Source organism: Somniosus microcephalus, chromosome 9 (assembly GCF_052327205.1).
Source record: "Somniosus microcephalus isolate GS21.2 chromosome 9, FLI_Smic_1.0, whole genome shotgun sequence".
NCBI classification, from domain to species: Eukaryota; Metazoa; Chordata; class Chondrichthyes; order Squaliformes; family Somniosidae; genus Somniosus; species Somniosus microcephalus.
Genome location: NC_140995.1, coordinates 152,467,259 through 152,490,593, shown reverse-complemented (window position 1 = coordinate 152,490,593; position 23,335 = coordinate 152,467,259). Strand labels below are relative to the sequence as shown.

Here is a 23,335-nt window from a genome sequence, read left to right as displayed (position 1 = left end):
CCACTTAATAATATATTTATGCAAGGATTTTTTTTTTTTTTTTATAAAGAGAATCTCCACTTCACACCTTTTTTACAGAAATGGGCTGTGAATAAATAATGGGTTGACCCTGCTTCCCACTTTACAGGAGGAGTGGATAGTATTTGCTAAATGCTTCCACCATCCTTCAGGCTTCCATAACCAGCCAACAGGATGAACTCTTCTGAATTGTATTAGAATTTTGGGCTCTTGTCCCTTGGCTTCCTTGCTAGCATTTCCCACATCCCAAAAGTTTTATTAGAATATCTATCTTTCCCCCCCCCCCCCCCCCCCCCCCCCCCCCCCCCAAGCCCAAGGGGAAATGAAGGAAATGCTGCAGAGCTTGGACTTCTGTACCAGTGGGGAAAGCCCTAATCAAGGGTGTGCATTTTCCAATATGTAACAAATATTTTGTAGAATGCAAAAAACAAAAAAAAAAACTTTGACAAGTCTTCAATTTTCCCAGGTGGGCTGATGGGTTCAGTGCTGAAGGTTGCCACGGATCACCGAAACACAAGTTCAATCATCCCTTCCTTCAAGTGAGTATCACTCCAGCTAGCGCACAGAACAATGGCTTTTTTTTTTAAAAAAAGAACTTGAACCATTAATTTCTGTGAGGGCAATCTCAATCATTCACTGAAGGTCCACAAAAAACTACAAATGGTGATTAGGTGGGAAGAACCATTTTCTCCAGGAATAAAGAATGATCTGTTTAAGCCAAGCGTTGGCACTTACTTTTTTTTTCTGTCTCCTTTGACCCTAGTTTTTGAACCATGCCTACAGTGGCTTCCTGACTCAATGAACCGAACTTAAAATGCTTTAAATCCCTCCATAGCCTGGCCTTGCCCCACCCTGTCTCTGCAATTTCCACCCAGCTTTATATCCTTTACCATCTAATTCTGCACCACCACCCAACCACGCCTGCGTGGCCCCCCCCCCCAAATTGGTGGCAGTGCATTTAGCTGCTGGAACTCCCACTTCCTTCCTTTTCAACCAAGCTTTTTGTCACCTTTTTTTTCATACCTATTTTTAACATTTTTAAAATCTCGCGCTCTCTCGCACTGGATTTTGTCATTGGGGAGCTTTTGGAGGCGGGACTCCCACTTGTTGGTTTTTAGTCCCGCCTCCAACTTGTGGCCAACCCACACTATTTTCCCTTGTTAAGCCCACCCAGTGGGCTTGGCAGGCCAATTAAGGGAAAGCCAGTTACAGGTGATGTCAGCGAGTGCCGTTTCATCTGTCCAGAGCTTTTGACAAATGAAATGTCATTTGACAGCTCTGTGGCTGTCAAACACTGACGATCTGTCCTGAGTCTTGAGTAAAGATACAACTTAATCAAAGCAGAAGGCTGCAGCTTTTGACAATTCAGCAGCCGGTGCTTTCTGTGCTGGTGAGCTGAGGGACTCCGTAAAACTTATTAAAACACATATATACACACACTTGCCTCTGCACACATGCACCCATTACTCACCTGCACACCAGACATCTCATTTTGTTTTTGTCTCTTGCAGGCAGTGGGAATGTTCCTTGGTGAAGTCTCCTGTTTGGCTGTATTCTACATAATTTTATGCCATGATAGACAAAAACCAGAACCCCAAATGGCATCTGCAAGGAAGTTCAACTCTTTCCTTTTCCTACCACCTGCTCTATGTGATATGACAGCCACCAGCATTATGTACATTGGTAAGAACTACCGACTGCCACTATTTGAAGGAGACCAATATAAACCCAAATAATGTTCAGTGGATCTCCTTTTAGAGTAATTAAAACATGATTTATTCAATGATGTAAAAACACAGGTGTCTGTTTGTGCACCACACAATTTCCAAACATTTGGGATTATCTACCAATTTCTGGTCAGCAGTAGAATGTTACAACTTTCTGTAATCTGAGCCACACCACCCAATTTGTACCTCTGCTGTGTTGATATGGGGTTAATTCACTAAAGCAAACTAAGTTTCTTCATTTCTACTACACATTTTGTCTAATAATTCAGGTGTATTAGTAAATGTGCCATTTGAGCCATCACCACTGACTCCATCTATACATGAGTTGTTGGATAGTACTTTTTCTACTAACCACTCCCCACTCCAAACCTTTGGACACAAACTGCCATTAGCTGTTCTCTGGCAATCTCAATTGGAGCAGCAATGCACAGATCTGGAATTGAACCCTTTTTTTTTTTCTGGTCTGTATGACTGACTCAATACCACAGCACATGGTGCATTTGCCCAATGATCACCAGGGAGACCAAGCAGTATGACTCCACAAAAGCAAACTTCAAATGTCCACAGATATTGAGATTGCATTAAGAACATGTAAATTCAGTAATTATAACTTTTTTTTATATTGAACAGATGTGCAGTAGAGCTGTTCTAGCAGTGACATGACAATAAAATGACTGCTGGAGTTGAAGATGGACAGCAGTATGTGAATCATTCTAAATTTTGTTCTTGCAAGATGCAGGAAGATTGCTTTTGTGTTTCATTTGTGACATCTTTTTATTGATCTGTTCCATGAAGTTCAAGAATCCTGCAAATAACTAGTGAGGGGAAAAACAAAATCCCAAATTGGTCATGCTGGGTCAACTTGAAACCTAAAATGTTGAGACACAAGAATTTCCAGATTCTACTGCATGTTACATGCATCTAGTCTGTTAACTTAGTCACCATTATGGCATGCATGTCACTTTCACCTAGTGTCTACTTGGCAGCTTTTTGCAATCAAACTGTACTGCTCTGGCTAGCCAGCCTTTTTCTTAACCTAGTGTCCACATTTGATGGTGAAAATCAGTGGGGGTTCAAGCTGCTTGTGTTCCATGGAGGTTGCCCCCATGAGCTGTCATGGTTCAACTGTTGTAGTTCTGTTCCTCCCATCCTGTCTACTACTTGGGTGCTGAAGGGTAAAAGGATTGAATGCTGCTGCACACTGAATAAGAGCAGGTTTGTCTATATCTCTGATAACCATATTAGTCTGTATTTATCAAGGTTTTTTCCTCATTGGATTGGCTTGGCATTTTTTTTTTCTGAAGTTGTTAATCTGCTTTTGCTCACTTTCTAGCTTGGTGTGTATGCTGCCTGTAGGGCCCCATACATTGAGATACTTGTTTCTGTACATGCCTTTTTTTTTTTCTTTCAGCTTTAAACTTGACCAGTGCATCCAGTTTCCAGATGTTGCGTGGAGCTGTGATCATCTTCACTGGTCTGTTCTCTGTTGCCTTCTTAGGCCGCCGTTTAATAACCAGCCAGTGGATTGGTATTTTCCTCACCATCTGTGGCCTTGTGGTAGTGGGGCTTGCAGATTTTGTCAGTGGAAATCATGACCAAGGGCACCACTTGTCTCAGATTATTACAGGTAATGAAGCATGTTTACTGTTCCTTCTAACCCTGGGGGTGGATCCATGTTGAACAAATCCCCATTTGATTCCTGTGTCAGGCATACAGGTTTTAGGCTATTTGAATTCCTGTTGGCTCAGTTATCCGATACTGCTATGGCTGGAAGGGTGAACCTTTTCGCTTGAGTTAATTGAACATTTTAGATAAAATACTTTTTTTTTTTTCCATATTGTGTACTGCTCATCCACCCATAATATTTTAGATTGATTTGTGGATGTTTCTTAGAAACTGGTTCTAAAATAGAAACTATATTGCTAGTCCATCCACTTGCCAGGTATCATTCACAAGTCCTAATCTGAGCCAAAAGCAATCTCCTAGAATGTTTGTTTGTAATGCTCTTGTAATCCTTTGGTAAGAATAGGCTTTTCTTTGGAGTACATTTACAGTATATGAGTATCCTGTCTACTACATTGGCTGGGACTGGAAATTGATCAAGTGAGAGCCTGATATTTCTAACTTTTTTTATATTTTTAAAAAAATGTTTAAGGTGGGGGACAGGTTGTTATCTGTGCTCAACTTAAAGGTCAAGTAGGTTCAAAAGGAGGCCCAACTGTTGGGTATTGCATTGCATGCTGTGTTGAACTGAAGCAGTGAGACTGCGGTCTCCAGGGTCGTGCTTCATTTTCACTTTCACCTTGGGAGTCAGGTTGGCCCTTGACGCAGGCTTTACACTGCTGGTTCCACTTTGCACTGACATCTAAACTGGCACCCCAGATGCAGGATGAGCTAGCTGCAAAATATTTTAAATTGATCAGTTATTTCATAATGTTTAATATTGCATCTGTTTAGTGTTTCTTGACCTCTTCCTTGCAAAGTTTGTGGTTTAGAACTGCTGGTTGGAACAGCCTGAGAGCAGGCCACCTTTTTTGTGTGGACCTCCCTATTGCATATCGTGCTGTGCCATGTATGGCTGGTGATGTCTCTGCTTTGGAATGTTTATTGCAGATGTTTTATGCAGAAGTTTGCTCCCAGACTACCTGTACTCATAATTCAACAAAGTAATGTGTAAAATCCATTGCAAATTTAAATAGTCATACTGTTAATTCTCAAGTATGAGCTCATTTTACATTTTACCTATGAAACCATTGTACTTTTTTTGATTTGCATGGTGCTTGTAGAAGATGGAGTTATTTGACGCTGCTAGAAATAGTGGGTCAGGGAGGTTTGAAGCAGCTTGTTTGGTCTTCTGGGTGTTTAGTTAGGCTTTGGGAAGGCCCTGAATACAAGTGGCCTGGCTGGTTGCTGAGCTGGGTTGAGCCCCAGGGGGGGAAAAATTGGGTGTATCTCATTTTAGAGCACTAATATTGGCCAGGTGCAAAGTTTAGTTAATTATTGCCTCTGACTGCAAATTTTGCCTCTTATCGCCCCTGGAGGTGATTTGAATGCTAAATCAGGTGCTACACCCCTTGAGACGCTACCGAAGCTTCAGCGATGTCCATTACCGTGGAAGCCAGGCAGACTGGTGCCATCCAGTTCTTAAAGGGGAGTGGCCATCTTGCTGGCCAGCCACACCCTGCTCATTGCAGCCTTGAATCTCTGTCTGGAGAGACCACCTAAAGCAATTGTATTGGAAACACTAGTGGATAGGCCCAGGGAAAGAGCTGAGTGTTTGGGAACCTCAAGTGGTGCTGAGGGCCAAAACTCTTTAGAACAGCGATCAATCTCCAGACATCCATCTCCCCCTCAACCTGAGTGTACATTTTTTTTTCCCCCCAACAAAGGCAGGAAGTGCCTGCCTTAAATGGTGCTCCCCCTGACCCTTCCCAACTTGAAAACATTCCCCTCTACCCGTCATTCCTAATGGCAGGGGGTGCGACTCAATATCCAGTCTGGGGCATTGCACGCTCGACTGTCGTCACGATCTGTGGGCGCAGGAGATCGTGGCAGTAATGTTGTGTGCCTAGTGCCCCCGGAGGTGCTAACCAACTGAATTTCTCCCCCCCCCCCCCCCCCCCCCCCCCCCCCGGGCCAAAGACTTTAGTATTTCTGTAGTCTTGGGCGTAGCAAATTTCAGTACAACACGAGTGGAAGCAGCCCATAATCGCACTTGGATAGGGCAAACACAATTAAGAATTTCCTCTGCCCAATACTGCCTGTTTAGAAGTTCCTGTCTGATCACTGACCTGGACAGTCTCTTCAATTCTGTCTCCAACACCTTCCACTCAAAACTACAGCCATAAAATTCCAATCTAGGTGAGGGTTTGTCCTTGTTTTAAGTTGGGGTCTTGAGTCTCTGACCAGTGCTGGTGGTATTCTTTTGATTCTTAATCATGTGATTACTTTTGTCTGGAACATCATGGTGAACATTAAACTCTAATGGCTGGCTGGTCTAATCCTGCATACTTTCTATCCACAATCATCATTGGTTTCAGTCGGTCACTTAGTTTTCCACATTTATTTTCCCCCCAAAAAAAAAAAAAAAAATTTCAGGCAAATGAAATGGTCACTTGGGTTTCCCATTTCAGTCCCATTTAACTTTTTCCCTTTTTTAATACCTAGGAGACCTCCTCATTATCATTGCACAGATCATTGTGGCTATTCAGATGGTGCTAGAAGAGAAATTTGTTTATAAACATGATGTACACCCACTTCGAGCTGTGGGCATAGAGGGTAAGTTCTTAGTTTCTTTGAGGCCAACATTTTTACATGTCTAGTAAAAACTTTTTGTCTTTAACTTGTAGTGGAAAACCCTAAACTTGTATTAAGGGAGGATGTCTGTTTGTCACAAAGCCCTTATCATAGCTGTCATTTGTCACATTGTGTTAAAATATTAACTGGGAAGTCAGTTTGGGATTTCTATATATAAACAGCATGGCTGGGAATATGTTGGAGTGCAATAACTATCTGGTGGATCAGATGACTAAGCTAAATTATCATGGACTATAACCCAACTCATATTTAACCCCTTAATAAAATATGGATAAATACACCACCTCCCTTCCCTACCGCCTCCCCCCCCCCCCCCCCCCCCCCCCGGGGATAATTCCACTTTTTTTGTATCTGGTGTTGGCATCAACACTTCCTGCCTCGTGCACCATCTCCAAACAGCACCTGCTGCTGTGCCAGTTTAAATTTCCCAATTAATCATTCTAACCTCAGACTGGCAATTTGGACCCACTCTGTAAATGTAATGGTTTTTCTTTGAATTGTTGGATAATAACACTATGGCAGTGGTTTTCTAATGTTGCATCTGAAACAAATGTTTCTACAGTACTTGTCAATGAATATTGCTATCCCAACCCATTTGACTAACAATAGGATGAACTGCGTACAGCTCCTGGTTTACACACTAGTAAATACCTTGGATTAAGGTGCTAACAGTGGCACAATACCAATTTAAGTTTTCTAGAAATGAGTTGGGGTCATGTACAGGGAATTTACACATAACTAGTCCTTCATCTCATTGCTGTTGGACGCAAAGCGACTGCCACATTTTGCCTACTAAAAAGGGGAATGTTTGAGCATAGTGGTAATCTAGTATACACCAGTCTTAACTAGAAATACAAAAGTGTAGCATTCTTTAGTAAACCTGGTTCTAATTTCCAAGAATGTCTCGGTGGGAAATTCCATATACAAAATTGTCTACCATTTGTTAACCTGTAACTCACTTGTGTTGTGTCTCTGCTCAGGTTACTTGTTGCTAGCTTTCAAACCTTCCCATCCATTTTGTAATTTTTTTTTCTCTTTTTTTAGGAATGTTTGGCTTCATCATCCTAACTTTGCTGTTGATTCCAATGTACTATATCCCTGTGGGCCATTTCGGTGGCAACCCCAGAGGTGTCCTTGAAGATGCACTTGATGCTTTCTGTCAAATAGGGATAAAACCATTAATCTTTCTGGCCCTCTTGGGAAACATCTTAAGCATTGCATTCTTCAACTTTGCTGGTATTAGTGTCACAAAAGAAATCAGTGCAACCACACGCATGGTTCTGGACAGTCTACGGACCATCGTAATCTGGATAGTGAGCCTTGCAGTGGGTTGGGAGCAATTCCATGGTCTCCAGATCCTAGGCTTTTTCATCCTGCTGGCAGGTGCTGCACTCTACAATGGGTTCCATAAACCAGTCCTAGCCAAGCTTCCCTGGTGCCAGGAGCATATGGAGGAAGATGCTGAAAGGGAACAATTATTGACTGACAATAAAGACTCCATAAATAGCCCATGAAACTAATGGATTAAAGTTCTCAGTTTATAATTTTGTGTGGATAATGTCTTGCTTTTCAACAATGATTAGGAAGGTTTATGCCTTTTTTATAACTGGAATAATCTGATAGCTGTTTCACACTTTTTCCAATTGAGGAGGAAAACCAATGCATAGAAACATATGGTTGTAATGGAGTGCAATTTAATGCTTGTAGACTGCAATATATTACATAGTGATTTATTGCAGGAATGATTATAATGCAATATGGCTGATTTTGACAGTCACAATGTACTGGAGGTGCACTGCCTGTGAAGGAAGAGCCTGACGAGTTTTCTGGCTGGGGCCTTTGCATGGTCCAGCTCTGATCGGAGGGGGCCTTTGCATGGTCCAGCTCTGATCGGAGGAATGGAAACTGAAATGTGGTTGAGTGGCTTGCAGCTGTGCACCTAGCTACCGTAATTCAGTTGGGCTTCAGTTACAGAGCAGCAGCTAAAAGGCTCAAAGATGGGGCTGGGAGGAAAATGAACAGACCTTGTGCTCATCACAGATCCTCCCGTCTGCTGCATGCCCCAGTGTCTCAAGAGCTCTCCTCCTAGGTACTGCAGTCCTGCTGCAAGGAAGTGAGGCAGGCAAATTGGAACTGCTTTCATTCCCCCCCCCCCCCCCCCCGCCCCCACCCCTGCTTTATCTGCAGTTACACTGGGCCTACTGCAGATGCAAGTTTGAGCACACCTTTCATCTGTAGAAATTCCAGGGCAATGTAGTGGAAACCTGATGCAGTGATTCTCCATCCCCATTTCCTGTTTGCTATGCCTGGGAACTCTCCAGGCACAATGCAGGGGAAAATCTATCCTGTAAGTTTATGTAATTTTACAGCTGAGCTTGTTGCCTTTTGGATCACTCTCTCTAAAACAAATTACTGTTCTCTGGAAGTCTTTTTAAAAAGACAGTAACCTGTGCTACATGAGACTCTCTGAAATTGATAAACTTCCAATACTGAGGAATTATGAATGTGTATTCAAAAGGGCATTATTTTATAGATCTAAAGCAAAATTAGAGAAATTGTATGTACATGTCTAAAATTGCAAAGCTGTGTTTCCAAATAAGCTGCTATTCTATAAATCATGCAGCAGGATGTTACTTGGCAAAATGTTAAAACCTGTAAAAGGTGCAGCAGGTTGATGTCATTTGATATTAGTGTCTGCATACTCTAGCTTTTTTTTGCTACTGAGATTTTGGTCATAATCCTTCTCTTTTGCTGTCCACATCTCCTGAGCCTGGGATCATACGCAATTGCCGGAACATGGGTGATAGTGATTGGCTGCCCATTTAAAAATACTACCTTCCCCCCCCCCCCCCTCTCCCTTTCCAGTAGTCAATTTACACCTCCAGTTGAAGTTCTTGCCAATGTATCTAGATGTTAGAAAGTGCCTGTGTACCCCAGTTACCATCCTGTGCCTAGTCTATCGCTTCCTGCCTGTGCCTTTATGGTGGCTCAGTATACATTTAAATGAGACTGTTATTGTGTGAAAAGGTATTCATATGCCTGCTAAAATGGTGCAGGGTGTGGTGGAGAGACTGGCAAGTCTTTTTCCCACCCAGTAAGTTAATTGTTGTATGCTACCTCCTGAGTATGCACAGATCAACATTTGATTTGTGCCCCAATTGCTATTCAACTATAGAAATACATAGATTTTTGGCACTGTTCTTAATGCCACAGTATTTCTTCTGCATTTGCTTGCAGGGCCAATGGACTGACTTAAGAAGGCTAACTTACTCTGCTGCACTTCCTGCAGCCAGACCTCCAATGACTCCATGGAAAAGGAGAGCCTTCTCATACTATTACTTACTTATTTCTATTCCTCTCGCTTTCTCTTTCCCTCCTCTCCCTTTTCCGCCCCCCCCCACTTTTTTTTTTTATGGCCATTTTTGAACCCAAATAATTCTAGCAACTTTTTGTAGTCTGCTTAATTCAAAAGTCATTAGCTGCTGTCTTACTGAACTTTGCAACTACCTGTCTTTGTACATGACTCTAGGCAGGGATATGTGTAAATTAAGTATTAGTTTGTTGGTCTCTAAAAAATCAGGCTTATCATAGGCCTCAAGACTGTTATTGAGTTGGTTTTTAAGCAGTTGACCAGTTTCTCAATTTAGGAAGTTGGCATACATGCAGGACATTGCCATGGCACTCCCTGTCTTTGTTGCACCAGTATTATCTTGTTTCTAGAAATCAGCCTTCTAGTTTGGTCATTAATCATGAAAACCACTGTAGCAACAAACATATGCACAACCAACATGTTCTGTATGTTGCATGCATAAATTTAAAAAATCACTCCAGTTTAATGAGAAGCCTGATTTTTAGGCAAACTTTTAAGTGGGAAGATTGATGGTATTGACTATGTCCTTGTTCCTTTTTTAATAAAACAAATCCACAAAATAAAACTGGCTGTTTCGTGAATGTAGTGTCTGTGCAGATGACTGAATCCAATGAACATTACAAGAAAAGGCCAGCTGATCCATCAAGGCTGTCATGATCAAACTGAGCATAATGATTCCCATTGCCTGCACCCACCAGTCACTACGGGGTCGATTTTCCCGAAGCTGTCGGAGAAGGCGGGACTACAACTTTTGGGTTTTAGTCCCGCCTACATCAACGTCTGGCCAATCTGTGCAATTTCCCCTTGTTGAGCCCACTCAGCAGGCCAATTAAGGGCCACCTGGCAATTGGTAACGTCACAGACTGCAATTTCATCTGTTGGAGTTTTTGACTGATGAAATATCTGTTTCACAGCTGTTTCAAGCTGTGAAACACTGACGGTCTGAGTTCTAACTGGACAGACTCGGTTAGAACTCGGCAGCACTCAAAGCTGAAGGCTGTCACTTTTCACAGATCGCAGCCATTCAGCTTTAAGTACCGGGTGAGTGATGGGCTCCCGACAGCTACAGGAAGAAAGGCTGTGAAGGTAAGTACAGGTAAGTAAAAGTTCTTTAGACACACCAAACACACTTACCTTTGCACTCATACACCCGTCACTCACCTGAGCGCCGACATCGCGACTCCTTCAACCCGACTGCCCGCCTGCTGTAACCTGGTGTGGTTTGGAACTGTTTGGGGGAAACCCCTCAAAATAGGCAGTTAATTGGCACTAATCCCTTCCCGGCTGGCGTCAGCAGGTCCCATTTGCAGGGCGGGTACCCACTGCCTCAAAGTTGCAGGGTTTTGGGCGGGATGGTGTCAGGACCCCCAAATTTGGGATTTCCCACACACCTGAAACCCCGCCTGATGGCTCCACAAAAATCGACCCCTATGTAATCTCCCTGGGAACCACGAGACAAAAGGTGGTTAAAAACTTTAGGACTGTGCAGGAGCAAATGATCTGGGAAAGTTCTCTTCAATCCCTGAAGGTGAACAAAATGAGTTCCAGACCATGCAATACCTCCCTTTTTGTATGCAGTGATATCCGCCACAGCCAGCAACTCATCCAGCTGCCTTTTGAGAGCTTGGTGAATCTGCACTCATTGCATGAGCCAGCAACTTCAATTCAATCCAAATCGCTTTATTGGCATGACAAGGTACATCTTATGTTGCCAAAGTATTGAAAAACATTCATGGTTGTACACAAATACAGATCTATCCATAGTGTACAAACAGATATATCCCTGAGTGTATAAATATACATTCATATAATTTGTATATACTCTTATATTTAGTGGTTGTCCCTCTGTTTATGGCAAGCTGTAACGTAGTGTGCCGCTAAGGTTACACAATTTCTCTCTTCCCCCTAGTAGGTATGGGAGTTTTTGGTCGTCATTCAAATTTCTGAATTCCGGGCATATTTTTGTGAATTTTGGGTAGAAATTCTCCCTTATGCCCTGAGATTTTCTACAAGCTGTGAGGAAGTGCATCTGTCTCCACCACTCCCTGACTGCAGTGAGAGCATATCCTGTCCTCTCTTGGTAGCCGGGCCCTGTGTCTACCTTTTTCGATCGCCAGGCTATGTTCACTAAGTCTGTACATTGTCGAGGGTTTTCCTCAGTTTGCTATCCTTTACCCTGGTCAGGTAATCAGCCATGTTGTATTGTCTGTTTAGGGCCAAGTAGCATTTGAGTTTGCTTTGGGTTTTTGTTGTTTCTGCCCAATATGACAGATATTTTTCCTTTTGCTTAGCGACGATTGTGTTGGGTCGAATTCTGTGTGTTACGCTGTCACTGTCCTGGGGCTGGTTATTGTTAGTAGTTACTTCACTGAGTCCCAGGACTAGTTGACTGAGGGTATTCTTCTTTATGGTCCTCTCTTGGCATTTCAGGGCTTCGTAATGATAGCAGTGGGGGTTGCTCATTTCTAGGTGTTACCAAAATTTGGTGGCTCTTTTTTGGATAGTGATTATTAATGGATATTGGCCTAGTTCTGCCCTGCATGCATTGTTCAGTTTTCCTTTGAGTCCAGAGGATACTTTTACAGAATTCTGCATGTAGGATCTCAATTGGATGTTTGTCCCATTTTGCAAATTCTTGTTGTGTTAGCGGTCCCCACACCTCACTGCCATAGAGTGCAATTGGTTCAATTACTGATTTGAAAATTGAGCCAAATGCTAATTGGATTTCTATTTGGATTGATTTTTTTATGGCATAGAAAGCCCTTCTTGCTTTCTCTTTCAGTTCATTCACAGCCAGATGAGAATTTCCTGTAGAACTGATTTTTAAGCCCAAGTATGTGTAGTTAGTGGTTTGATCAATTTTGGTTGTTCCTAGTGTGAAATTTATTTTGGGTCCCTGCTGTCTGGATCTTTGCTGGAACACAAGGACTTTGGTTTTTTGGGGATTTATTGTCGGGGCCCAGGTCTGGCAGAACGACTCCAGCAGATCCAGGTTCTGCTGTAGACCCTCCTTAGTTGGTGACAGCAGAACCAGGTCATCTGCATAGAGGAGGAATTTAACCTTTGATTCATATAGGGTGAGGCCAGGTGCTGTAGATTGTTCAAGTAGTTTTGCCAATTCATTTATGTAGATATTAGTGTCGGTGAGATGGGTGAGCCCTGCGTCACCCCCCGCCCCTGTGGGAAGTATTTTGTTTGTTTGTCTCCAATTTTAACTGCACATTTGTTGTTTGTATACATTGATTTAATTACATCATATGTTTTTCCCCCTACCCCGCTTTCGATAAGTTTCAGGAATAAACTGTCGTGCCAGATGGAATCGCAAGCCTTCTGGAAATCTATAAAGCCTGCGTAGATTTTGCTTTTGTTTTGATGAACATGTTTATTAATTAGGGTCTGTAGGGTGAAGATATGATCTGATGTTCTATAGTTTGGCAGGAATCAAATTTGGCTTTTACTTAAGACATTGTGCTCCTCAAGGAAGTTTATAAGTCTTTTGTTTATGATACTACAGAATACCTTCCCCAGGTTACTGTTTACACAGATGCCTCGATAGTATTTGGGTCGACTTTGTCCCTACTTTTGTATATGGGCGTTATGAGTCCTTTGTTCCAGATATCAGGGAAGTAACCAACACACAGAACCAAGTTGAAGAGTTTTAGGATAGCCAGTTTCATTTTATCGTCTGTTTAATCATCTCGCTTAGTATGCTGTCTGCACCGCAAGCTTTTCCTGGTTGCAGGCCCTTGAGTTTTTCAACTAGTTCGTTTTTCTGTTATTATGGAGTCTAGTGGGTTTTGGTTATCTTTTATGGCCATTTTGAGCTTTTCCAATTTTTTGCATATTTGGTGTTGCTCTGGCCTTGGTGTGTTTTTCTGGTATAATTTTTCAAAGTGGTTTTCCCCATGTGTCTCCATTTTGAATGGCCAATTTGTCATGGTTTTTTGTGTAATGTATTCCAGTTGTCCCAGAAACAATTGGAATCAATGGATTCCTCAATGGAGCAAGTGTATTCTTAATATACTGCTCTTTTTTGGTTCTGAGTGTTTCTGTATTGTGTTCGTGTCTGACTAAGGTGTAATTCCTCGTTTTCCGGCTGTCTGTTTTTGGTTTGATATTTTTCTACGTTTTTTCCTCATGTTATGGCAATCTGGGTCAAATCATTTTTCATAGTTTTTTGTTTTGGGTTTGTTCTTGCAAGCTTTCAAGCTTGTTCCAAAGGTCAGTAACCCTCAGTGAAAAAAGAAAAAAAAAAACCCTGGCAGCTAATCTAATTCTATTTATGTAATTTATACACGTGCCCCCTCAATCTTCCTACCCTATCTAATTCAAATAATCTATCCACTTGGTCCCAGTCTAGTCCCTTCATTTAAAGATCTTAATCAAATATCCCTGAAGTCTGTTTTCTAGAGTAAAACACCCCACCAGCTCTAAGACTCCTGTAGTAACTAAGAGCTTTTAAATGAGGTATCAGTTTAGGGCCTTCTGAATCTTTGCAAGGGCTTCTAAATCACCTACCTGTGAGCAGATCAAACCTTGACGGTCTCAGGCAGAGCGTGAATTGGGCGACAGGTACTAATGTCACATTTTATTTGGCTTCCCCCCCCACCCCCCCCCCTGGTACACCTACACTTTGTTTTCTCTTGTATACATTATTACTTTCTGGGATTTTAATGGGCTGATAGCACAGGCTGAGATGTGTTCTGTGCTGTTATAATTGGCTTAAAAGTAGATGAGAGGGTGAATAGTTCTCTTCCTGACCAGACTACACCATGATTTTAAAATAGCATGTTTACAAGTGAGCATTTGTGCGGCGCGCAAGTTGAGTATCATCGAAATGAATGGGAAAAGCCCATCTTTTTTGACATGCTCTTAAGTGGAGCAGGCCATGTTTACACATTACTGAGTCAGTATTAAAACACATCAGGGCCCTCAAATGTTTGGCTGACAGAATCTCATTTGTTTTGTGTTTTTCTTGGGGGCTGCTGACTCATGTTGAGAGCCATAGTTTTCCTCAAGCAGCATTGCAATAAGTACACAAAATCCACAAGTGTTTAAGGGAATGGTATCACTCTTGACTTCCCAGAAGCAGTCTGGCAGGATTTTGTGTAATTCCTGTTTGTGATTTTTAAACTACAGTCCTCAAGGGTGAGTCAGCAAAGCTTACGTACTTGAGCTGGGCACTTGGTAAACCACTTCATGTGGTTCACTTTATCCTGAAGTCTCAATTGTCATTAAACCAAAAAGGAACTCTAACTTGGTTTATTTTTTTCTTTGCTATGCTTTTTTTAAATAAAAAAAGTTAATCTGCCCTTTTTTTGTTGTCTTGTAAAATTTCAGTGGGGGCTCCCCAATCTCCTGCCGTAAATTTGGCAGAAACCTGTCCGCTGATCTCTTGCCGAATTTACAGCAGGAGCACCCTGTGGGTATTACTAGCGTTATTGTTTTATATTTCCTTCAATACTGGGAGGGATTTCCCTAAAACCGTAGTGTTTTCTTTAAATGTCCTCTAAGTCACAACAAGAAATTGCAGTTCTGATGAGTATACTGTGTAGTCTTCTCATTGGAACTGCAATTTTTCATGACTCAATTGAGCACATTTAATGAAAACACTATAGGCATTTACCACCCCTGCTCCAATTGTAATACTAAGTGCTACAGCCCACATCAGCGGAACAGCCCCAATCGACTGGATACAAAATCTTCCTGGGATCTGATGCTGCAGTGAAAATGACTCCAAATGGTTGCTTTTAGCAATGAATGAACTAATAGATAAAACTCCAGCTCTATTGTGTTCCCCTGAGTTTGCTGCAATTCACACACAAAATGCTAAGTGGTGGCTGAAAGCAAATAACTACACAATGTTGTATTTGTTTGGTATTGAATACAGCAGTACTTTGCATAACCTAGGAAATCTGCAGCCAGACTGGTCTGTATGGTTTGAGTGTCGAACACCCCAATTATTCTGAGAAACATGCAATACTCTGGCTCCAACAATGAGTCTCGATAGACAGTTAGTTGTTCACTTTAAGGACTAATTTCATTGTTCAGCTGTACATGTAAGTAGGACTGCAATCTTTTACCAAGATAAGAATCTGCATCTTAAGGCGAAGAAGTTTTTTTTTAAATCGGGTAGATTTTGTTCTTTTTACCATATGCATGAAAAGTAGTACCCAAGTAGGAAAATTGAATGGGCTACATGATGGAATGGTGATTTTCCTCATTGTGTTATGCCCAGGTGACGTTTATCGAGCTTCTTGAGTGTTATTAGAACTGCACTCATCCAGGGAAGTGGCATGTATTCCATCACACTCCTGACTTGTGCCTTGTAGATAGTGGAAAGGCTTTGGGGAGTCAGGAGGTGAGACACTCTCTCTGCAGAATGCCTAGCCTCTGACCTGCTCTTGTCGCCACAGTATTTGTGGTTGGTCCAATTAAGCTTCTGGTTAATGGTAACCTCCAGGATGTTGATGGTGGGTGATTTCAGCAATGGTAATGCCGTTGAATGTCAAGGGATGGCAGTTAGGCTCTTGTTGGAGATAGGCATTGCCCGGCACTTGTGTGGTGCGAATGTTACTTGCCGCTTATCAGCCGAAGTCTGAATGAATGTTGTCCAGGTCTTCCTGCTTCATTATCTGAGGAGTTGCGAATGGAACTGAATACTGTGCAATCATCAGTGAACATCCCCATTTCTGTAAGATTCGAAATTTTCAGCAAAAATCACGCAAGAAAACTGGATAAAATAAGACTGTTTATTGACCAAAGTAAGCTTGCACAGAAAAACCTTTGATAAAAGGGCATACAAAATGGCTGCCAGGCCCCGTGATCAGTTTCTGAACCATTTTATTTCTGTTACTGCAAGCCAGACAGGCTTGTGGATTGAAGACAGTAAGCCTGCGAAAGCCAGTATCTGGGAACTGAAACTCGGAGAAACAGCATACATATTCAATGGATTCTAAGTACAGGATGGGGCCCATCAAGATATGGGCGGACAATGCAAAAACACTTATACCCATTTATTGTACAAAGGAAAAACCGTTTAGCAGCCATCAAGGAAAATCTCCGGACCGATCAATATGCGAACCGAGCCGCGGTGACCATGAAAAAGACATTAAAAGACATTATCGGCCAGGAAGGCCAGTTTAAGTTATCACCGGCTCCGTTACAAGACAAAGCGCCCCTGCAGAGATTTCTGCCCGCTAAAATTAATACAAAGACAGGACTATGATTTGGCGGGAGATAAGACTGTCCCAAAAGAGTATAACTATGGATTGAAAGTCCATCTACGTTACTACTTCTTCGACTTCTACGTTACTTCGCTTCTACTCGGAACAACTTCGAACTTGACTTTTCTTCAAGGACTTCTCCTACAAGGAACGAACGAAGGACGAACGGTGCCAGGATCGGCGCCTCTTCCACTTCGGCAGATGCAGAATCGATGAAAAAGTTTTCGTCTTTTTAAAGACGGACGGTTTCGGTGAAAAGACAACGTGGTCGGTGTTCAGCCAAACAAGGCTCGGCCACGACGAGAAGACGACGAGGGTGGCCCGGGTACTGAGGTCGGGAGATCATCGACGACCCAGGCCGACGGAGAAGAAACCCTCTGGAGGACCGGCGATCCAGGCCAAAAGATTCTCCCATGTGCATGCACTTCTTCAGCAGCCTGCATCTAAGTCTGCTCCATGAACCCAAATAGTGGATCTCAACCTTGACGAGCGCTCATCAAGGCTGTGTCTACCCCACCGCCTCGAGGGAGAGAAAATATCGACTGCGCCAGAAGCTTCCAAATCCACGTGACGACGGAAAGCGGTGCCAAAAGGCTGCGAACCCCCTTCGCGATTTCGAGTGGTGAGCATGATCCCAAGTTCCCCAGGTCGAAACTTAGTTTAGGTATAGGGGAGGGAGTTAAGGGTAATCGTAATGTGTTTCCCCCTTTTCGATGTGCCGTGTGTTCCCCATTTCCATAGAGTTAAGTTCATAAATTTGTGTATGATTGTAGTAACTTTAATCTGTGCCTATGACAGGTATTTTGTAATGCTTCAAACTGTTTAAAAATAAAAGCATCCATTTTGTGCTATTTAACCTGGTCTATTGAGTTCTTTCTCTGCACTACTGTTCTCTGCATCTAAGTCCAAGGTCTAGAACCGTAGGGGGGAGTGGGTCGAACCACTCAAGGGTAATTATTGCACGAAACCTGGCAGGAGGCCAGAACGAGCAAGGAAAACCCCCTACAGAAATGGCGACCGCGGCAGGACCTTGGCAGCAGGAAAGTAGTGTGTTAGATCAAGGTCTGAATAAACGAGATGTGATGGACGAAAGAATAGCCGATTATGTTTTTGGAAAAGTTAACCGCACAAAACAGTGGATATCTGACCTGTTGAGAGATAGGCGCCCGCTAGACGCAGCCATCAAGTGGACAGCGGGTAAAGAGCATAAGAAATCTGTAGAGAAGGCGGTCTGGCTGATGTGCTACAAAAAGCAAGTCCAGCTTTTGGACCAGGTCGTTGCAGCACAGACAGCCCAGATCAACGGCTTGCTTAAAGACGTAGAGGAGAAGTTTGCGGGAGATCAGCAACTGATTGAAGCGCTTAACGCGCTGAATCAGGAACGCCACTCCATAATTCGCTGCCACGAGACCCGGGTAGAATATATAAAATGTCAGGTCATTGAAGCCAAGGCCAGTGAAGGTAGAATATGAGAGGTGTTTCTGTCTAGCTAAGCAAATAGAGGCCCAAGAGGAAAAACTTCTGGGAGCCAGGGCAGCATATAAGATGGCCATGGCGCATAGATCTGAGAGCACCGACCACAGCGCTTGCCGCTGGGAGCAAGAGGACCTGAGAACGGCCCTAGCCAAGGCAAACGGGTTGGTGTGTCTCATAAATCCACCAGCGAGTCAGCTATTGCTAGCCAAGGAATCCAAAAGACAGACCGATCCCACAAGAGGCAGTTGGGGTACCAACTCCCGAACCCTCTGCGCCTCCTGCTTATGAGGAGTCTTGGACTCCGGGACAGGAGACGGTAGAGGAAGAGTTCTGAGGTAGAGCAACCCCAGATAGTAGAGTCCGGGCCGGCGCCGATGTGTCCAATGAGACACCGGAGGCTCGGTCCAAATGAAGCGAATGGCGATGACTGACCCCTTGAGAGTCAGATCGTAATGCCCCATAGCGCACGACTGCTAAGAGAAATGATAAGTCACATCCCAAAACTCTCCGAGTCAAGAGATCCCTCCGTGCATTTCAGGGACGTGGAGCAGAACGCAGCAGTCAATGACTGCGACGGGGTTGAACAGTCTAAAATGCTGCTGTTCTCCCTGGACAGTTCGCTCCTCCAGTGTCTCCCTGACGAGAGCAAGAGAGGGCACAGGGACTGAGTTGCTACGGGATGAGATTCTGGAGATCATGGGAGAGGGGGACGGAACTCCGTTCCTCCGTTTAGAAAAGACAGTGCAGCTAGAGGGGGAACCCCCACGGGTTTTCGCTGACAGGTTGTGGCCAGTGTATCGGCGCAGCTGCCCGGGCGGGCCGGGCTGGATGGTGAACAGAGAGCTCATTGGCTTCGATGCCTGGTGGCAGGTTGCTTGCCAGCAGTAAGGGAGCAGGCCAAAGCATAGTTTTGACCCCACTAACGCCCGCTCCACGGAGGATCTAGTACTAGACCAGCTCACGATCAGTTATAGGAACAACAAGGGCAAGAAAACGCCTGTTGTGAAAGGAAAGGTGCATGAGGTGAGGCCTGCAGCCTCTGCTAAAAGGGAATGGCGTCAGGAGGGAAATCGCCCTCCCCAAGCCAATAGCAGTTGTTACGGGTGTGGGAAGGAGGGTCATTGGCGCAAGGACTGTAGGAATCCATGGAAGGATGAGAGAGAGAGAGCGTTCGCCGCAGCCCAAGATCGAGCCCAAGCCCAAGTCGCCCACGGTCCGATCGTTTACCCAGCACAAGCACAAGTGCAGACCGCTGCCCCAGCACCAGTCCAGAACCCAACCGTAGCCCCTGCCCCAACCACGGGGTGGTGCGGTTGTGGATCCCGCTGCGATCGAGTCAGTCTTGGAGGCTATGCGGTCTCTGATGACCTGGCAGGGGAAGGTAGCAGTCGCCAACGGCCCTATCGCTCCCGAGAACCCAGCCGAAGCACCTAAATGACTGACGCCCGCGCAGCCCGTCTACTTGTGTCCGCTCCGCTATGACGCCTGGAGAAGACCTGTGGTGGAGATGGAGGTGGAAAGGCAAAAGGGTAGTTACCTGTTGGATACGGGAGCTTCGTGTACCGTGATCCACACAGATAAACCTTTCGCCTCACCTCTGTCCGCCCAGGCTCCATACTCAGTAACGGGTTTCACAGGCAGAGAACAGGCTGGCGCGTACTCCATCCCGCTCTCCATTCAATTGGGAGCACGCCACACCACCTGGACGTGCATCCTATTAAAGTGGAAGGAGGGGGGTGGAAAAGGCATCCTCGGGGCTGATTTCTTGGTGGAACACGGGATCCTCGTGGACCTGAGAAATCACTGTCTCTGGGGAGCCAAGAGCGGTTTAGGTAAGGTAGTCGTTATCCCAGGGAAGGAAGAAAAGGGGGCCCTATGTACCATGAAGCCGTCAGGAGTTACGATCTCGAGCTCATGGTAGGGAACGTCCCAACGGACTTGCAGGCGTGTGTGTCGGAAAATCTGACCGCGTTTGCCACCCACAAGCACGACTGTGGGAGAGTCACTGGGTTTGAAGTCAGCGTAGACGGGGACCCCATGATCCGACCCCAAAAGCAGTATAATTTCCCCAAGGAGGCAGAACCCGACATGGAGACAGCAATATCTTCATTGGTGCAGCAGGGCGTATTGAGAACGATAGCCACTCACGTGAACTCCCCATTATGGCCAGTAAAGAAGCCGGACAATTCCTGGAGAGCCACGGTGGACTACAGAGTCCTCAATAGTAACATCCCAGCCTGCGCGCCCACGGTAGCAGCAGTTGCAGACCTAATAGGGAGCATTCCAGCATCGGCGACCACGTTCACGGTGCTGGACATCTCGAACGGTTTCTGGTCCATCCCGCTGCGGCGGGAGGATCAGTACAAGTTTGCCTTTACTTTCAAAGGGCAACAGTACACTTGGAACTGCTTACCACAGGGTTTTCACAACAGCCCCAGCATTTTCCATCAATGCATGGCGGGGAGTTTAAAAGAGTTTAGCCAGCCCAACCAGATAGTACAGTATGTGGACGACTTACTCCTGTTCACGGACACCAGGGAGGAGCACGGCCCACTATTAGCCGAATTGTTGGAACTGTTAGAAAGGAAGGGTTTCAAAGTAAACCCAAAGAAAGCCCAGATCGGCCAGCAGGAAGTCCATTTCCTAGGTCTGGCCATCCGCGCTGGAGAAAGAGCCATAGATAAGGCCAGAAGGGAATCAATACAAGATCTGCCGATTCCCAACACAGTAACGGGTGTAAGGTCCTTTTTTGGGGTTGACCGGGTACTGCAGAGATTTCATCGAGTGCTATGCTGCCACAGCAGCCCCGCTACTTCGACTCTTACACAAGGGAGTCGAGTGGTCTTGGGATGAGGGGTGCTAGGCAGCATTCGAGAAGTTGAAAAGAGATCTGCAGACCGCGCCAGCCCTAGGGGCCATAGATGGGGGAGAGGAGTTCTTCCTGGAGGTAGCCGCTAGTGGGGACAGCCTGAGTGCAGTGTTGCTCCAGGAGCGGCACGGCAAGCTGAGACCAGTGGTTTATTCCTCCAGGGTGCTCACGGATGTGGAGAGGAGTTTCTCCAATTGCGAACGGCATCTCTTGGCCACGCATTGGGCTGTGAACAGATCAGTGATCTTCACGGGAACCTCTCCCATCACGCTCCTCACCCATCACACCCCCACAAAGATGCTTCTGGATGGAAGGATTAAGGATGGGACCGTAAGCAGCGCTCGGATTGCGCGCTGGACCCTCCTCCTTTCCCAGATGGATCTCAAAGTTAAAGGCCTCTGCGCGCCAAGGCTCGCAGCCAATATGGCATATCCCAGGGCAGCCCATCGATGTTCCGTAGAAGGGGTATGGGAGGTCAACATAGGTTTACGGGCCGGGATACACCCCACAGGCCGCGAAATCTACGTAGACGGTTCTAGCACGGTATCTGCAGGTGAACGACTCACAGGGTGTGGAGTTTATGACCCTGCGGCAAACATTGCCCTGGCAATTAAGCTCCCCAGCACTGAGCGCACAGCAGGCTGAACTGTCCGCGGTGGCGTACGTGGTTACCCACCCCGAGATTTTCCCAACCCCATACACGATTTGCTCAGACAGCATGTTCACATGCAATTCGTGTACAGAGTACCTCGCCATCTGGTCCAGACGCGGATACACCTCCGCGGACGGGCGGCCTTTAACAGTTAAGCCCTTGCTGGAAAAAATCCTAGCAGCTGTGGGTGAGGAAGGGGAGGTGTTCATCCATAAGGTGAAGGCTCACTCCACCACAGAGCCCCGCAGCCAGGGCAACCAGCAGGCGGATGCGCTAGCCAGGGAGGGGGCCCGCAACGGCATTCTCTGGGACCCCTATGAACCCGGACCCGTGGCGGCGATCCAAGGCAGGGAGGGAATTCCAGGGAACACAGGGGTGACACCGCCCCCAGATCTAAAGACCGTCCAAACCCTGGATCCCGCCCTAAAAGCAGTCCTAAAAGCCATCACAGAAGGCAAGCAGGTAGAGGGTCCGTACAGTGCGGCAGCCCTCACAGTCAAAGAAGGTATGCTGTTCCGAGAGGAGCAGTGGGTTGTGCCGCAGCAGCACCGGAGGGAATTTCTGCAACTGGCCCACGAGGGTCCAGGAGCGGGACACCCCGGGCCTGAGGTCACCTGGCAACGGGTAGAGCAGGCGGGATGGTGGCCGGGACTTCGGGACGATGTCCGCGAGTTCTGCACAAGCTGTCTTGTGTGCGCTGCTAACAACCCAGACCCCCACAAAAGGAAGGTGCCCATGGGGCACATCAGGAGGGTAGAGGGACCATGGCAGTCAATTCAGGTCGACTACATAGGGCCCCTGCCCGCCGCCCAGGGAGGCTATAAGTACTGCCTTGTCCTGGTAGATGTGTTCACCAAATGGGTAGAAGCTTTCCCGTGCAGAACAGCTACGGCACTGGGTGCTGCTAAAATCTTGATTCAGGAAGTGTTCTCACGGTGGGGACTTCCCCGTTTTGTAGAGTCCGACCAAGGGAGTCAGTTCACCGGTCAAGTAATGCAGAACGCCCTCATGCTCTTGGGCATTGAGGGGAAGTGGCACGTAGCATACAATCCCCAGTCATCCGGGATTGTTGAGCGTATGAATCGGACCCTCAAGGAAAAGCTGAGGAAAGAGACAATGGGCTCGCCCCAGAAATGGGCGGAGGCCCTGCCTTTAGTCCTCATGGGGATCCGAGCCAGCCAGTCCAAAAGTACGGGGTATTCCCCGCACGAATTAATGACTGGAAGGATCATGCGAACACCCACCCATGTACTAGCCCCGGTGCTCACTGAGGGCCAGCTCCGAGAGGTGAAACGGGACAAATTCGCCCAAACCCTTTTGGAGCGCCTGAGACAGATTTATGGGCAGGCGGCTGGGAACATGGGAAGACAGCACCAGGGAAATAAACTGTTGTTGGAACCTCGGAAACAACAAGAGTGGGTAGTCGGAGACCAGGTCATGGTCCGAAACTATGCCAGGGTAGGGAGTTTTGAACCACTGTACATGGGGCCTTACAGCATTGTGGACAAGGCCAGCCCCATGGTTTATGCAGTGAAGATGCCCCGACGTACCAAATGGTTTCACATCAACCAGTGTAAACTGTTTAAACCGGGTGCACAAGGGCCAATCAAAGGGGACCAGGTCTGAGAACAAAGATCCTCAGCCTGTAACAGAGTCACAGACCACACAGGCTGGAACAGT

At 45.6% G+C, this 23,335-nt stretch overlaps 1 protein-coding gene across 1 annotated transcript in view; it reads left to right on the top strand.

Moving 5' to 3' along the window:
• Positions 1-9,997, top strand: part of slc35f6 (solute carrier family 35 member F6) — a 40,433-nt gene extending 30,436 nt beyond the window's left edge. The window contains exons 2-6 of the mRNA XM_085997402.1: positions 485-557; positions 1,530-1,701; positions 3,157-3,372; positions 5,913-6,023; positions 7,107-9,997. Coding sequence (XP_085853528.1) covers positions 485-557; positions 1,530-1,701; positions 3,157-3,372; positions 5,913-6,023; positions 7,107-7,576 — 1,042 coding nt within the window. The 3' untranslated portion in view covers positions 7,577-9,997. The remainder of the gene's footprint in view (positions 1-484; positions 558-1,529; positions 1,702-3,156; positions 3,373-5,912; positions 6,024-7,106) is intronic.
• Positions 9,998-23,335: the final 13,338 nt, after the last annotated feature.